The sequence below is a fragment of the Sus scrofa genome, chromosome X (assembly GCF_054392235.1).
Source record: "Sus scrofa isolate SSC_HxYL_T2T_F1_AM1 chromosome X, Sscrofa_HxYL_maternal_Yorkshire_Landrace_v2.0, whole genome shotgun sequence".
Classification (NCBI taxonomy): domain Eukaryota; kingdom Metazoa; phylum Chordata; class Mammalia; order Artiodactyla; family Suidae; genus Sus; species Sus scrofa.
This window is the reverse complement of record NC_139401.1, coordinates 16783334-16799097: the sequence shown is the minus strand read 5'-3', so window position 1 is coordinate 16799097 and position 15764 is coordinate 16783334. Positions and strand designations below refer to the sequence as shown.

General features: G+C 45.9%; 1 protein-coding gene across 8 annotated transcripts in view; it reads left to right on the top strand.

Moving 5' to 3' along the window:
• The window catches only part of CTPS2 (CTP synthase 2), a 131118-nt gene that overhangs the window by 46898 nt on the left and 68456 nt on the right, over positions 1 to 15764 (top strand). For all 8 annotated transcript variants that reach the window (XR_014835783.1, XR_014835784.1, XM_021080709.2 and 5 more), the window contains 3 exons: positions 865 to 959; positions 3131 to 3193; positions 3298 to 3341. Coding sequence is in view for 6 of the 8 variants with exons in the window: in XM_021080709.2 (XP_020936368.1) it covers positions 865 to 959; positions 3131 to 3193; positions 3298 to 3341 (202 nt within the window). In the remaining 2 variants the exon portion in view is untranslated. The remainder of the gene's footprint in view (positions 1 to 864; positions 960 to 3130; positions 3194 to 3297; positions 3342 to 15764) is intronic.

The window sequence follows — 15764 nt, the reverse complement described above, 5'->3', positions numbered from 1 at the left end:
GATTCGATTTACCCCAGTTGGCAGTTTTGGGGTCTTGTGAAAGGTAGTTTGGGCTGATTCTGAGCGGTTGTGCTGCATTTACATTGCGTTTACTTTGAACCGTGCCGTGAAAATGTTCGTGGCTCGTGCAAAGGAAACAGCTTTATTCCAGGGAGGGTTTAGACAGCGTATTGGAGGGAAAGTGAGCTGATGCTACTGAGAGATGCAGAGATGGCGCTTCCGTGTACAAAGTTGAAGGCAGCAGTGACAATCCTCCCTCTCTTGGTTTTGCTTTTTTTTTACACGAGTTGATTAGCGATCCATGGAACTCTTGGGGGTGGCGCTGTGCTGGGAGGGTAGCACGACCCTCTAGTTTTTCTCTTTTCAAATGAGAGTGTTTACCTAGAAAATCTGTCAAGTGTCTCCGAGCCAGGAAATTTTCCTGTGCCACAACTTAGTTAGCCATCGAAATCTAAGGCTGATTGTTACCAGTTGAACTCCTTCTGATTGCATAAGAGGCCTGAAGATTTTTATAGTAGTGCTTTTAAGAGAACCTTGACCTATTTTTATTCAGATCATTTTTTCGGTGGCATTTTTAATTGAATCGAGTTTCTCAGTCACTATGCTCCCGTGCTGCAAGCGCCTATCAGTATCTATCAAGGTCAGCTGTAAGGAATTGTTGCAACTTGTTTATAACATTGGGAGGATTTCAAGAAGAAAGTTTAGGATATGAAATCATGTCATCGATTCTGAGAATAGATTCCAAGCCCGTTCTCTAGCAATTGTGCCACGTGCTGGATTTGGGATCACTGAGCATGAATGGCTGAAAACAGTTTTACAACTAAAAATCATATCACATTCATCCTCCTTTTGTGTTGATTGCAGTGGTGTTCTTGTGCCAGGAGGCTTCGGAATCAGAGGAACCTTGGGAAAACTCCAGGCGATTTCTTGGGCAAGGGCAAGGAAGATTCCTTTTCTGGGTAAAACTGATGTTTATGAATCCTAGCTATGAACGCTTTAGATTTTTCGCTAGTAGGGCAACTAGAGTGTGTTAATGTGAAAAGTAGAACCTTGAATGTGAATATTCAGGTGCCATGTAGTTTGCTGCAGTGTCTGGAAACTACCTTCTGCAAGTCTTAAATAAATACCTGGCTCACAGCCTTTTATTTGTTTATTTATTTACTTATTTGCTTTTTAGGGCTGCATCCCAGGCATGTGGAAGTTCCCGGGTTAGGGGTCGAATTAGAGCTACAGCCCCCGGTCTGCTCCACAGCCACAGCAACTCAGGATCCGAGCCGCATCTGCGACCTACACCACAGCTCACGGCAACGCCGGGTCCTTAACCCACTGAGTGAGACCAGGGATCGAACCTGCATCCTCATGGTTCCTAGACGGGTTCGTTACTGCTGAGCCACAATGGGACGCCTCACAGCCTTTTTGTCAACAATCTTTTCTTGGAACACAGACACAACCAATTTGTTTACATATTGTCTGTGGCTGCGTTTGCAGTACATTGGCAGAATTTGAGACCCTACAGCCTGCAGAGCTTAAAATCTTGACTCTCTGGCCCTTTCCAGCAAAAACATTGGCAACCTCGGAGAACTTGCAGTGTTGTGGTTGGGTAGCAAGAGGCTGGGACGAGCTGCTGTTCTTTCCTGCCCTTGCCTTCTCTGATTCCCCGCTGAATCCATCTCGCACCACTTCAAGCAGAGACCAACCCAACAAGATGCCACAATGCTGTTTCTCACCTGAAAAAAAAAAAAAAAAAAAAAAAAAAAAGTTGAAGTTGAAATGTATATGCTCCTTCTAGAAAAGATAATGCAGGAAGGCCATCCAGTGGTACAGGGCCAGCTCTGTTAAGACTTAGTAGAGCTTGATCTTTTCAATGCTTCTGGTGCAATTGCAAAGCAGTGAAACCGGATGAAACACAGGCTCAATGGGGAAAAAGGCAGCCCTGCGGTTGGGGAGTGAGGCAGTGGAGGGAGCTGGGAGGGGCTGTGTTCCGTGCTGTGCTTGCGTGAGCTGGTGGGTTTCCGGACTGAGTGGACCTGCTTTGGTGCGCCTGACCTAGTCTCGGCCGACTCTTCGTTTCCCCGCTTGCCTGTTGTTTGATTCGCCTCCTAGATGCTGTCCGCTTGGGCTCCATTTTCACCAGAGAAGCTTTGCTTTGTTTTGCCCATCCAGGCTCATCTGGACCACTGTTTTCTTTTGAAGTAATCTTGTTTTGTTTCTGTTGAAATGTGGTGAGCGGTCTTCGGATAATTTTCACTGCATAGAATTGTTTGTGGCTCTTTAGCTTTCTCTTGCACACAGTGTCTCTTTATGTCCTGGCCTTCTGGAACTTCCTAAAGTTCCCCCCAAAACACTCAGCTGTTACGTGCTTATCGACTTGTCCTGGCGTGCCTGTGTATTGATTGCTCTCTCCTTTGAGCCCCTTCTGTACCTTGGATGTGCCTGTAAAAGCATCTGGAAGGTTCCTTGGTGCTTGTTTGTTTGAGAGGATTGATGGGCTGCAGTGAATGTGGAGCTGGGCCATAGCAACAGGCCTGGACCCACACGAGTCCTTTTTTCTCCTTACCGAGCTCTTTGTTCGGGTCCATTTTGCCGCGCCATCACGCTGCTGCCCGCAGCAGAGGCACCAGCACCCCCAGATGCTGCTCCTTCCCTGGGGCAAGGATTACAGGGCTGTTCAGGGCCCAGCAGCCGGGCAGAGACCGCCTGCTCCACTGGCCGCCTGTAGGAGCTCCTTGGATCCCAGCCCGCTGGCCCGCAGGGGCTGCCCGCAAGCACAGCCTGTATTTAAGGCTGTGCATCTACCTCGAGAAGAGGGAATGTGACGTCCCAGCCCCGGGAGACCCCCTCTTGAATGAGGAGGTGTCGTTAGACATCCTGTGAGGGCATCAGGCGCTCTGGTGGAGGCAGCTTTCCCTTTTGGACCTCAGCTTGTCCTTTCCCACCCTTTTCCTTCTCAACTCGGGCCATCCAGCCCCTTCCTGCCCCTGCACGTGTGTTCTGAGGGCAGAGGCTACAGCAGCAAACTCTGTTGGCACCTCCTCCGTTCTGGATGGAGGAGGTCGGCAACAAATGAGCAGGAAACAGCAAGCGCTGCACCATATGCTGATTTGCTTTATGCGTGTGTTCTTTCAACTAGGAGTGTGCCTCGGGATGCAACTGGCAGTGATCGAGTTTGCGAGAAACTGTCTCAACTTGAAAGGTAAGTCTGCGATTTTCTAATAACCTTCATGAAAAGCATTCTCGTTCCTTCAGTTACTTTTCAGCAGTATTGGTGAGTTACTGAGCTCGTTTCTTCGTTTTCAGATGCTGATTCTACAGAATTTGAGCCAAATGCCCGTGTTCCTGTGGTAAGTGGCTCTTTGGGTTGCGTCGTTGTCGTTGTGTTTCTGGCTCTTGTCTAAACTCAGAAGGGGCCACTATTATTTTTTCTCATAACATCGGGACATTTAAATCATAGGTGGTTTTTCTTATTCTTACTCCTCTTACTGTTTTTCGTTTCCGTCAAACCACTTAGTACTGAGTCGTCCAGCTTGTCAGCTGTGCCTTGAAGAAAGACATGGTCCTGGGCTGGTCTCTCTTTGTAGCAGTTTTCAAGCTTAACATTTAGGAGAGGGTTGAGTTGACTGTGGTGACAATTTAGGACATCTAATATAAAGACACAGGCTGTCCCGTCTCTAGATCCGTCGTCTTTTCTTCTGCTGCTGCTCTTCCTCTTCCACCGATTCCTTTGCCCATAAAATATTCAGTCCAGGGTTTTGGCCGGGAGCGAAGGCCAGTGTGCTCCACCACCTGCCACTCTGCTAAGTCACACCATGGTGTCCTTGTCCTTCCCACGCTTGGGATTTTGTAGTCGGACAATCTGAATGAGTTTTTCAGATGTCTCCTGAGATTCCCTATACCTGAAATGGCCCCCTTCCTGCGACCTCCCTACCCCTGGAATCTCAATAAAACCAATGAAGAATTTAATTGCAAGGGGATCCCAATGTGGCTCAGTGGTAATGAACCCCTCTAGTATCCATGAGGTCTCAGGTTCGATCCCTGGCCTCGCTCACTGGGTTAAGGATCCGGCGTTGCCGTGAGCTGTGCTGTAGGTCACAGATGTGGCTCGGATCTGGCGTTGCTGTGGCTCTGGTGTAGGCTGGCAGCTGTAGCTCCGATTCGACCCCTAGCCTGGGAACCTCCATATGCTGTGGGTGTGGCCCTTAAAAAAAAAAAAGAATTAAAAAAGTAAACCAAACCTGATGACTGACAGGTTCCTATTCATCGGGGGAAGCCTTTCTGGACTTTTCTTTCCTGGCCTCTGCCTTCTGTGCCTTGCACCCACCTCCATCAGAGTATTCACCCCCGCGTTGTGATTGGATTTTTAGTAACGGTTGATTGAGATGTGATTCACATACCATAGAATTTAGCCATTCAAAGTGTATGGCGCACGTTCACAGATCTCGGCAACCATCACCGCAATCAATTTTGGACCATTTTGATGACTCCAAAAAGAAACCCCACACCCTTTAGCTGACACCCCGAGGCTTCCTGTCATCCCAGCTCTAGGCAACCATTAATCTGTCTTCTGTCTCTGTGGGTTTTCCTGTTCTGGCTATTTTGTATACAGTTGACCTTTGAATAATTCAGGGGTTGGGGTTCTGACCCTCTGTGTCGTCGAAGATCTGCCAGGCACCCCTCCGAATACACGTTCTTCCATATCTGTGATTCTGCATCTATGGATTCAACTAACCATGGATCACGTGGTACTGTAGTATTACCTCGTGAAAAAAATCCACATCTGAGTGGACCCGCAGTGTTCAAAGCTGTGTCGTTCAAGGGTCAACCCTAAATGGAATCATAACAGTATGTGGCCTTTTGTGACTGGCTTCTTTCACTTAGCGTAATGTTGTTAATTTAAGGTCGTTCCATGCTGTAGCGTCTATCAGTACTTTATTTCTTTTTATTAAAAAATAATAGTTCATGATGTGGTTATATCACAGTTGATTTATCCATTCATCCATTGGTAGACATTTGCCATTTCTACTTTTTGGCTGCTATGAATCATGCTGCTATGAACATTTGTGTACCAGTTTTTGCGTGGACATAGGTTTTCATTTCACTTGGGTGTATACCTAGGAGTGGAATTGCAGGTCACATGGTGACTGTATATTTAATTTTGTGAGGAACTGCCAGAGTGTTTTCCAAAGTGGTGAGAGCGTTTTTCATACCCATCAGCAGTGCGCGAGGGTTCCACTTTCTCCATATCTTCAACACTTGTTATGGTCTTTTTGATCACCGTTGACTCTTGAACAACGTGGAGTTGAAGGGCACGGGTATACTTATATGTGAATGTTTTTTGCACTAAGTACATCCTACATTACTGCATGATCCAGAGTTGGTTGAATCCGCTGATGCGGAACTGGATACAGGGTGCTGACTGTAAAGTTATACTTGGATTTTTGATTGCCTGGGGGGGGGCGTCGTTGCCCCAACCCCTGCATTGTTCAAGGGCTAACCGTAGAGCCATTCTAGTGGGTGTGAAGTCGTAGCTCACCGTGGCTTTGATTCACGTTCCTTGCTGTCTGAGGATGTGGAACATATTTTCCTGTGTTTATTGGCCGCTTGTATATCATCTTTGGAGAACTGCCTGTTCAGATCCTTTGCCCACTTTAATTTTTAAAATTTTAAAATTTTGTTTTATTTTTTTTGCTTCTTAGAGCCGCACCCGCGGCATGTGGAGGTTCCCAGGCCAGGGGTCAAATCGGAGGTACAGCTGCCGGCCTACACCACAGCCACAGCCACAGCCACAACCACGCCAGATCCGAGCCGTGTCTGCAACCTATACCACAGCTCCCGGCAACGCCAGAGCCTTAACTCACTGAGTGAGTCCGGGGCTGGAACCCGCAACCTCATGGTTCCTAGTCAGATCTTTGAACCACTGAGCCAAGACGGGAACTCAATTGCCCACTTTTAAATTGTGTTATTTGTCACTTTACGTTGTAAGAGGTTTTTTTTTTTTTTTAATATCCTAGGTGCAAGTTCCTTCTTAGACACATCAGTTGTACTGTGGACCTTTTGGGCCGGATGGTTCTTTGCTATGGGAAGCCAGGCGGCCGTTCACTGTAGGCTATTCCGCCGCATCCCTGAGCTCTCCTCTACCCACTAGATGTCAGCAGTGCACTCCTCCCGACCCCCAGGTGTGACACTAAAAGTACCTCCAGACCTTGGGGAACGTCCCCCTGGGACGCAGGCAGACCAGCTCCCGCTGAGCATCTCCAGGATTTGGAGAAATGGAATGCATTCCTCTCCTCTCCAGCACAGCCCCTCCCTTCCTTTATAGCAGCCATTCCTTCTTTGTTTTAATGGGTTATCTTTCCATTTCTAAAATACGAGTCAACCCGTGGGTCTGCGTGTAATCCCCTCCCCTTCTCAGATCAATGACCGCATCCGCTGCCCACTTTTTTTGTTTCTGCCTTGCTTTTTTTACTTAACATTCCTCGGAAGGATATAGAGAGATGCTTCACTCATTTTTATAGCTTGCAATTCAGACGATAATGAACCATAACTTCCCAGCCAGATGGTACTTTTAAGTCTTATTAAGGCTTGGAAGACTTGGGACGAGTGACGAGTTCCTTCTAAGGCTTTAATAGAAACCTATTTCCTGACCAAGGGCTGAAATGGCCGCGCCGAGCAAACGTTGGGTTTTCTTCTCGTAGAGAACACGTTGGGACAGGCAGTGACTTTACCAGTAGGTGCCACTGTGAGATAGCTTTGGCAGGGTTCATTCTTTGATGACTATTCTTTACTCTCTGTGTGTGTTCTGTGTGTGTTTAAAACCTTTATACCATTGATACACAGCGTAAGTTAAGCCCTACAGAAAAGATAGAAAACTGCCCCTCATGTGCCCCTTGGTTCCCTTACCAGAGGTCACTACCTTCATCCATTTCTTTTGTTCTTCTTCCAAAGATTTTGTGTGTGTGTGTGTGTGTGTGTGCGCGCGTGTACGCACATGCATGCCCACACACACACGTATATGGATATATAGTCCCTTAAAAAATACATCTGCTGGCGTGCTTGAGACTTTGTTCCGCCTTGCTTTTTGTACCGAGCACGCCACTTCAGCGCACAGGGATCTACCACATGCCTGCCTTGCAATACGCATCATTCTTTATTTAAGCAGTCTCGTATTGATGAATAGTTAGATTGTGTCCATTATTTGCCGCTTTAAATCATGCTGCAAATTAGTATCTGCGCATACCTCCTTGTACCCACACAGGCACCCGTCTAAGGGATGAATTCCTGGAAGGGGGATTGCTAAGTCAGAGGAAATGTGCATTTTACATTTTGATAGCTTCTGTACTCCTAAGTGAGATGAGAACAATAAAACCTAATTGCTACTGAACATCTTTATGGCCTGCAATCAGTTTGTTGGAGAAAAATAGCCTTAAGAGCCAGCATTGGTGAGGAAGGGGAGAAGTCTTATTAAAGAAAAAGGCTAAGGTAATAGAATCACCAGGCAGCAAACACCAGGAAGCCTGGGGAATCACTTCAACTTGAACAAATAACAATGGCTTATTACAGTGGGTAATGGCCATTGTGGCTCTTCTAGCCAAAAAAAGTAAATAATTTGGAAACCGGGAGCCTCCTTTAGCATCTGTCTGCTGCTAAAATCTTTTTCATGGATGTGGGGGGAGAAAAAATAATTTTCCCTCTGCCCTTTTAGATTCTTGGCTGAGACCCCCTATAATAAAAGACAGAATAACAGGGGAAAAACAAACAGAAGCTTAATCACCTGAATATCTCCCGTAGCCATGGGAGAGACCCAGGAAAACAGGAAGTCCCTGAAAGGACCTAAGGTACCACGTTTCAAGGTACCACCTTAAATACTTCACCTTAAATAGCCGAAGACAAAAGAGGTTGGAGGTTGGGGGCCTCGGTGGGAGATTTTCAGGTGGAGCAGCTAAATAAGGCTGAGATTGTGATGCAGATTTAGGTTCGTGTTCTCCCCATTGATAAGAGTTTCTAGAAATTTAGAGTCACCCTGCTCTTCCAGGTACAGGGAGGGGAACACCCTTCCAAATGGAGATTTTTCCTTTACAAATGTAAATATCTCTTACAAAAGGGCTACTTCTACCGGGTTTTCCCAGCTTCTCCCGTCTACTGTTTCTTAAGAATAGTCGGCTCAAGATCATCTATTTGCCGAAGAGACATATTTTGGGGTGGCAAATTCTGCCCCCCCTCACCGGCCATCATGACCCTCCTTTGGCACGCATGCTCCGTCTCGTGGTTGCTCATGAACTCAGTAGAAACTGTGGCATAAACAGGACAGATACCTAAGAGGAGGTGTCTCCTAAGCACATAAGAAGAGAGAGAGAGATTTTTCTTAGAGCGAAGATAGATTCTTTCCGAGTCTGGAAGTACGAGGAGAGAGGGAGTAAAATTTATTTCATTAGGTCATTTCATTGCTTAATCCACAAGGTGAGATAGAAAGCTCTGGAATTTGGCAGAATATTTAGGTTCTGTAGCAAGTCGGATTTTTTTTGGCCTGCTTCAGAGTAGTTTTAGCTGCCTTCTTGAGGCGGCTTGCCAGGAACACAGCTGTAGCTGACTTGCATTCTGACTGTGTATCAATCACATGGCTGCTGCTGACACCCTTGACCTTGAATTTGGCTTCAGATTTCTCCAGTTCACATGGCGTAGAGTTCATGGCACTGTAGAATTTATATTTAGAGTGTTTGGGGCTTTTGCGATGTATCTATAGGAAGAAAGTTCTCAATCTGATGTTTAGGTATGTGGATATGTTGCCGGAAATCAGCCTCTGTCTGCTGGTGCCGAGTTGAAACGCAGAGTTTGGGGTAACGAAGAAAAAAAGAGCTTTATCGCTTTGCCAGGCAAAGGAGGGTCACGGCAGGCTGATGCCCTAAAGACTGTGCCCCCCTTGGGAAGAAACGTGAGGCGTTTTATAGTAAAAAGGAGACGACCAGGCTTTCAGATAGGAATCGGGATTGGGAGAAACATGCATTCTTCTCTCGTTGGGGGCCTCTTAGTCATCAGAGCCGGAGTCGGGAGACCTCGGCTTGATCACGACGGTGGTCTTCTGGGTTACTGACTAGAGTAACAGCACTTGCGAGAAGGGCACACTGATCAGAGAGGAGAACCAACTCGGAAGGTTCCTGGACAACGTCATGGGCTCATCATCGATGGAGGCTGAATGAGGCCCATTTCCTAAGAACAAGAAATGGGGGACACAGGAAGGCTCTTGCGCCCAGGACCCCCTCAGGGCTGTGTCTGGTTTCAGATATGCATAATTTTTAGCGTTTCTGTTTATTGAAAATAGTGACTTTATGGAGTTCCCATTGTGACACAGCGGAAATAAATCCAATTAGTATCCATGAGGATGTGGTTTCGATCCCCGGCCTTGCTCAGCGGGTTAGGGATCCAGCATTGCTGTGAGCTGTGGTGCAGGTCGTAGATGTGCCTTGGATCTGGCGTTGCTGTGGCGTAGGCTGGCAGCTACAGCTCTGATTAGACCCCTAGCCTGGGAACTTCCATATGCCATGGCATGGCTCTAAAGAATTTTTTTTTTAAAATAGTAACTTAAAAAATCTGAATAGACATTAGATGTGTAAATAGAATCTGAAGACAGAATCCGTGTTCCGGGGGTTCCCATTGTGGCTCAGCAGAAATGAATCTGACTAGCATCCATGAGGATGCAGGTTCGATCCCTGGCCTTGCTCAGTGGGTTAAGGATCTGGTGTTGCTATGAGCTGTGGTGTAGGTGCAGGCACAGCTCATATCCTAAATTGCTGTGGCCGTGGTGTAGGCCGGCAGCTGCCAGCTCCGATTCGACCCCTAGCCTGGGAGCCTCCATATGCTGTGGGTGTGACCCTAAAAAGACAAAAAAAAAAAAAGAAAAAGAATCCATGGTCCACATTCAAACACATCAATACAGACATATATCAACTAAAAAGATAAGGCAGGAGACTGCAAATAAGAAAAGAGTTTATTGGAATTCCCTGGTGGCTCAGGATTGTCATTGCAGTGACTCTGGTTACTGTTGTGGTGAGGGTTCGATCCCTGGCCCAAGAACTTCTGCTTCCCATGGGTGTGGCCACAAAGAAGAAGAATAAAGAGTTTATTTGGGCTCTTCAGAAGTGCAGTTGGGGAGTTCCCATAGTGGCTCAGTGGAAAAGAATCTGATAGCATCCATGAGGACACAGGTTCGATTCCTGGCCTCCCTCAGTGACTTAAGGATCTGGCATTGCCGTGAGCTGTGGTGTAGGTCGCAAATGTAGCTTGGATTTGACATTGCTGTGGCTGTGGTGCAGGCCAGTGGCTACAGCTCTGATTCAACCCCTAGCCTGGGAACCTCCATATGCTGCAGGTGCGGCCCCAAAAAGACAAAAAAAAAGTGAGGAGTTCCCATTGTGGCGCAGTGGTTAACGAATCCGACTAGGAACCATGAGGTTGCGGGTTCGGTCCCTGCCCTTGCTCGGTGGGTTAACGATCCGGCATTGCCGTGAGCCGTGGTGTAGGTTGCAGATGCGGCTCGGATCCCGAGTTGCTGTGGCTGTGGTATAGGCCGGCGGCTACATCTCCGATTCGACCCCTAGCTGGGAACCTCCATATGCCGTGGGAGCGGCCCAAGAAATAGCAAAAAGACAAAAAATAAATAAATGAATGAATCAATCTTTAAAAAAAAAAAGTGAGAAATTTGAACCTTTTTTTTTTTTTTTTTTTTTTTTCGCTTTTTCAGGGCTGCAGATGCTGCATAGGAATTTCCCAGGCTAGGGGTTGAATCAGGGCTACAGCTGCCGGCCTACACCACAGACACAGCAATGCCAGATAAGAGTCACATCTGCAGCCTCACCACAGCTCCCAGCAATGCTAGATCCTTAACCCACTGAGTGAGGCCAGGGATGTAACTCGCATCCTCATGGGTACTAGTCGGATTCATAACTTGCTGAGCCACAATGGGATTCCTGAGAAATTTGAAGTGTTTTAAGCAGATGCAAATAGAGATGTGAGATTGTAGCGTTTGCTATTATTTCAATTTTAATTATTTATCATAGATGTGATTTTTTTTAGCCCTCCCCCTTTTTTATTACTTAATGAATTTTATTCCATTTATAGGTGTACAACAATGATCACAACCAAATTTTACGGGATTTCCATCCCAAACCCTCAGTGCATCCCCCCACCCCTCAACGTGTCTCATTTGGAAATCATGTTTTTCAAAGTCTGTGAGTCAGTATCTGTTCTGCAAAGAAGTTTATTGCATCCTTTTTTTAGATTCCACATGTCAATGATAACATTTGATGTTGGTGTCTCAATGTCTGACTGACTTCACTTAGCACGATAACTTCTAGGTCCATCCACGTTGCTAAAAATGCCGGTATTTCGTTCCTTTTAATGGCTGAGTAATGCTCCATTGTGTCTCTGTACCACAGCTTTTTGATCCACTCCTCCGTCAATGGGCATTTAGGTTGTTTCCATGTCTTGGCTATTGCAAATAGTGCTGCAATGAACATCAGAGTACATGTGTCTTTGTGAGTCATGATTTTCTCTGGATAGATGCCCAGGAGTGGGATTGCTGGATCAAATGGTAGTTCTATGTTTAGTTTTCTGAGGCATCTCCATACTGCTTTCCACAGGGGTTGCACCAATGTACAATCCCACCAACAGTGTCATAGGGTTCCTTTTTCTCCACACCCTCTCCAGCACTTATTGTTTGTAGACTTTTGGATGATGGCCATTCTGGCTGGTGTAAGATGGTACCTCATCATGGTTTTGATTTGCATTTCTCTAATCATGAGTGACGTTGAACATCTTTTCATGTGTTTTTTGGCCATCTGGATGTCTTCTTTGGAGAACTGTCTGTTGAGATCCTCTGCCCATTTTTGGATGGGGTTGTTTGTTTTTTGGGTATTGAGCTGTAGGAGGTGTTTATAAATTTTGGAGATGAGTCCCTTGTCAGTTGCTTCATTTGCAAAGATTTTCTCCCTTTCTGTGGGTTGTCTTTTTGTTTTGTTTAGGGTTTCCTTTTATCATAGATGTGATTTCTTTTAGCCCTCCCCCCTTTTCTGGCCATGCCCATGGCATGTGGAAGTTTCTCAGCCAGGGATCGAACCTGTGCCACAGCGGCGACCTGAGCCACAGCAGTGAAAATAGTGGATCCTTTAACCCACTGCCGCAAGAGAATTCCTCCCTTACCCCATTTTAATCCAAGGATTTTCACAGTCAAAATTAATTTTACATCTGACACAATGGATTTGTGATAGAGTGACATATAATTAGAAGTGGATTTAGGTGAAGGGTAATTGTGTTATTCAAGCATAGTTAATGCATAACATTTTCCTACCTTTAGTTGAAGCCCTGTTTGAAATGTTTTCTCCTTTGATTTATTTTTGTACAGTTTCATATGGAAAGGAAATTAAGAGGGTTAAAAACAACAACTCAGACAACCACTTAGAATAACCTTCTAGGCAACTTTTATTACTTTTGTTGCTTTGCATTTAGAATATTGTAGTAAGTATCTCTGTACCAACGGAACGATCTGAAAGAAGTCATTTGGGGCTGCGTTTGGGCTAAAGAACTTTTTCCCCATAAAAGCAGCTATCAGGAAAACAGCTATACTGTGGGTAGAAGAGCTGTTTATGGACCAGTCTGAGAGTCTAATAGTCACTTAATCCTGTCTCTGTGGGGACCATAGGGTTCAGAAATGATCTCCAGCTGTTGGCCATAGGAACCGCTTCGAATCTGGAGAAAGAAAGTTCTTCCAGGCATGATGGCCTCTGCCTAATGGCTAGGGCGTCTTTTCCACTCAACCCGCCCAGAGTCTACTTACTGAAAAGAGTCAGCACAGCAGGGAGGAAGCGCCCATGAGTGAATCAACACGAGTAGTCCATAATTTTAACAATAACTGAAGGACTAAATGAGTCCTTCAAAGCTAATGTATTTTCAAGCTTTTGTATCTTTAGCTCGATGGCCAATGCCTTGGGACTAGGTATTCCAGCATTTTAAAAGATTTTTTTTTTTTTTTTTTTTTTTTTGGCAGTAGAAACAGCTAGATTCTGGCAGAAAGAGATTATTAAGAACAACTCACTGTGCATTTGGCGCTCATCCACTTAAGCGCCACCCTAAATACAGAGCGTTGCAAATGAGCGGCCGCCACAGCCCTGCTTGCAGGTTAGTTGGAGACATCATAGACATCCTGAAACACGACCAAGTGGGTGGGCAGTGTGTGAATATGCACGCCCTTAGTAATGCTACCAGCACTGACGGCTGGGAGTTCTGTCGTGAGAGAATGTTCTGGATCTGTGCCAACCAGGAGGATAACCACTAGCTACATGGGACTGTAGAGCACTCGACATTGAGCTAGTGTGGCCAAGGCATTGCATTTTCTTTCATTTTAATTGATTTAAATGTTATTAGCCACCTAATCTAGGGGCCCCCCTACTGCACAGCACAGGTAGATTGTCAAAGGCTTGGAGACTTAATCGAAGGGATTGGAGGCGTATGCTAGGCTGCCGTGTCCAAGATTGGGTCATAAAATAGCGCATAGCTCCTGTAGGGAAGTAGAAGGAAATAAAAGAGATTGGAACAAATTTGTGGAGGTCCATGGGTGTCAGTGTCAAAATTAATCCTGAGGGCAACAGGAAAACACTACACTAATACCTGCCAACTGCGACATATTATGCAAATACCATACTTATCACTGAAGGCTTTCCAGTAGAATTGAGTGCTTTAGCACCAGCTATGTTAAATTTAAGAAATATTGGGGAGTTCCCGCTGTGGCTTCATGGTTAACGAATCCGACTAGGAACCATGAGGGTGCAGATTCAATCTCTGGCCTCGCTCAGTGGGTTAAGGATCCGGTGTTGGTGTTGCCATGAGCTGTGGTGTAGGTCACAGACGCAGCTCGGATCTGGTATTGCTGTGGCTGTGGTGTAGGCCGGCGGCTGTAGCCCTGATTCGACCCCTAGCCTGGGAACCTCCATATGCCACAGGTGTGGCCCTAAAAAGCAAAAAATAAAAATAAAAAAACCTTCAAGCTATATGTTGGTTATTAATAAAGAGGTAAAAATCTTAAATATTAGACTGCCTAACTTAATAGCATTAAAGTATAACCAGTCATGACTGGAAAGTGTGTTTATCCTGGGCCTTAAATTGATTAAACACATCATATTGATCAAACAAAAGAGAGAGCCCCCGTATCACCATAGACACTCAGTGGGCAGTGTACAGTGTCTACACCCCAGTGCCCACAGTCTCATGACAAACTAGAAAGGGAAGGGTACTTCAAACAAGAGAAAGAATATCTTTTACAAAACAGTACCCAACTGTAAACTCAGTGGGGAAATTAAGATCTTCTTTGACTCATGATGGGGTTACGTCCTGAATGTTAGAAGTTGAAAATGCATTTAATATACCTAACCTACTGAGCATCATAGCTTAGCCTAGCCTACCTTAAACATGCTCAGAAAACTTACATTAATCTCCAGCTGGGAGAAAAATCATCTCGCAGAAAGCCTATTTCATAATAAAGTGTTAAGGAATTTCTGCTGTGACACAGTGGGTTAAAAATCTGACTGCATTGGGTTGGGTCACTGTGGAGGTGTGGGTTCGATCCCAAGCCTGGCACAATGGGTGAAAGGATCTGGCACTGCCTTGGATTGTGGCTTGGATTCAGTTGCTGGCCCAGGAGCTTCCATATGCTGCAGGTATGGCCATTAAAAAAAAAAAAAAATGTTGAAAAACTCATGAAATTGGTACTGAACCAAACTTGGGTCCACTCACCTGACGCACAGCCCATCTACTGACAGGGGATTGTGCTGAAGGATGGTACAGTGTTTATTGCAGGGGGCCAAGCAAGGAGAACGTGCAGCTAATGCGCAAAAGACCCAGGCTCCCTGATGGCTTTTAGGGAAGGGTTTTTAAAGGCCACAATTATGGGAGAGGATGGTAGCAGGCCTGATCAGCTTATGGACATTCTTTCAGACTGGTTGGTGGTGAGGCAGCAGAGTGATGTTTCCGGAATCTCAGCCTTTTGGTTCCAACTGGTCTGGGGTCTGTGTGCTTGTGGTCAGCATGGAGTCACCATCTTCCACTTAGTTTCTGCAGCACAACTCAAAGACTTGTATCAGATTATTATGTATGACCCCTCAGGAGGAAGGGGGAGTCCCTTGACTCTATTTTTAAGCTATTGTTACTTTTCTTGACTGCTTTCCTTTGTTTCTGCCTTTTCCACTTCTCTAATCATTAACTGCTTGGGTCTGCTCTTTGGAACTTGGGGAAGGCCTCGGAGACAAAGGCCTTGTCTACAAACCAGAAGCAAAGGTCGTGGAGGGGCTCGTACCCAGGAGAGCCCCGCAGGGTCTTGCTTGGTTTCATAGTTTATTGGATACTGTACAGAGGGAAAAACAGAATGGTCATGTAGGTGCAGAATGGTTGTAAGCATACAGCTTATTTACCCTCGTGAGCACAGGTCCGATTGGGAGCTGTGGCTGCTGCTGCCCAGCATCATGGAGAGGATCATACTGCAAGCCCAGGAAGAGATCTGAAGTCAAAATTCGAAGTATAGTTTCTACTGGCAACTGTCATACCATTTTATTTTATTTATTTATTTATTTTTGTCTTTTTACCATTTCTTGGGCCACTCCCGCAGCATATGGAGGTTCCCAGGCTAGGGATCGACTTGGAGCTGTAGCTGCCGGCCTACACCACAGCCACAGCAACGCAGGATCCGAGCCACATCTGCGACCTACACCACAGCTCACGAGCAGTGC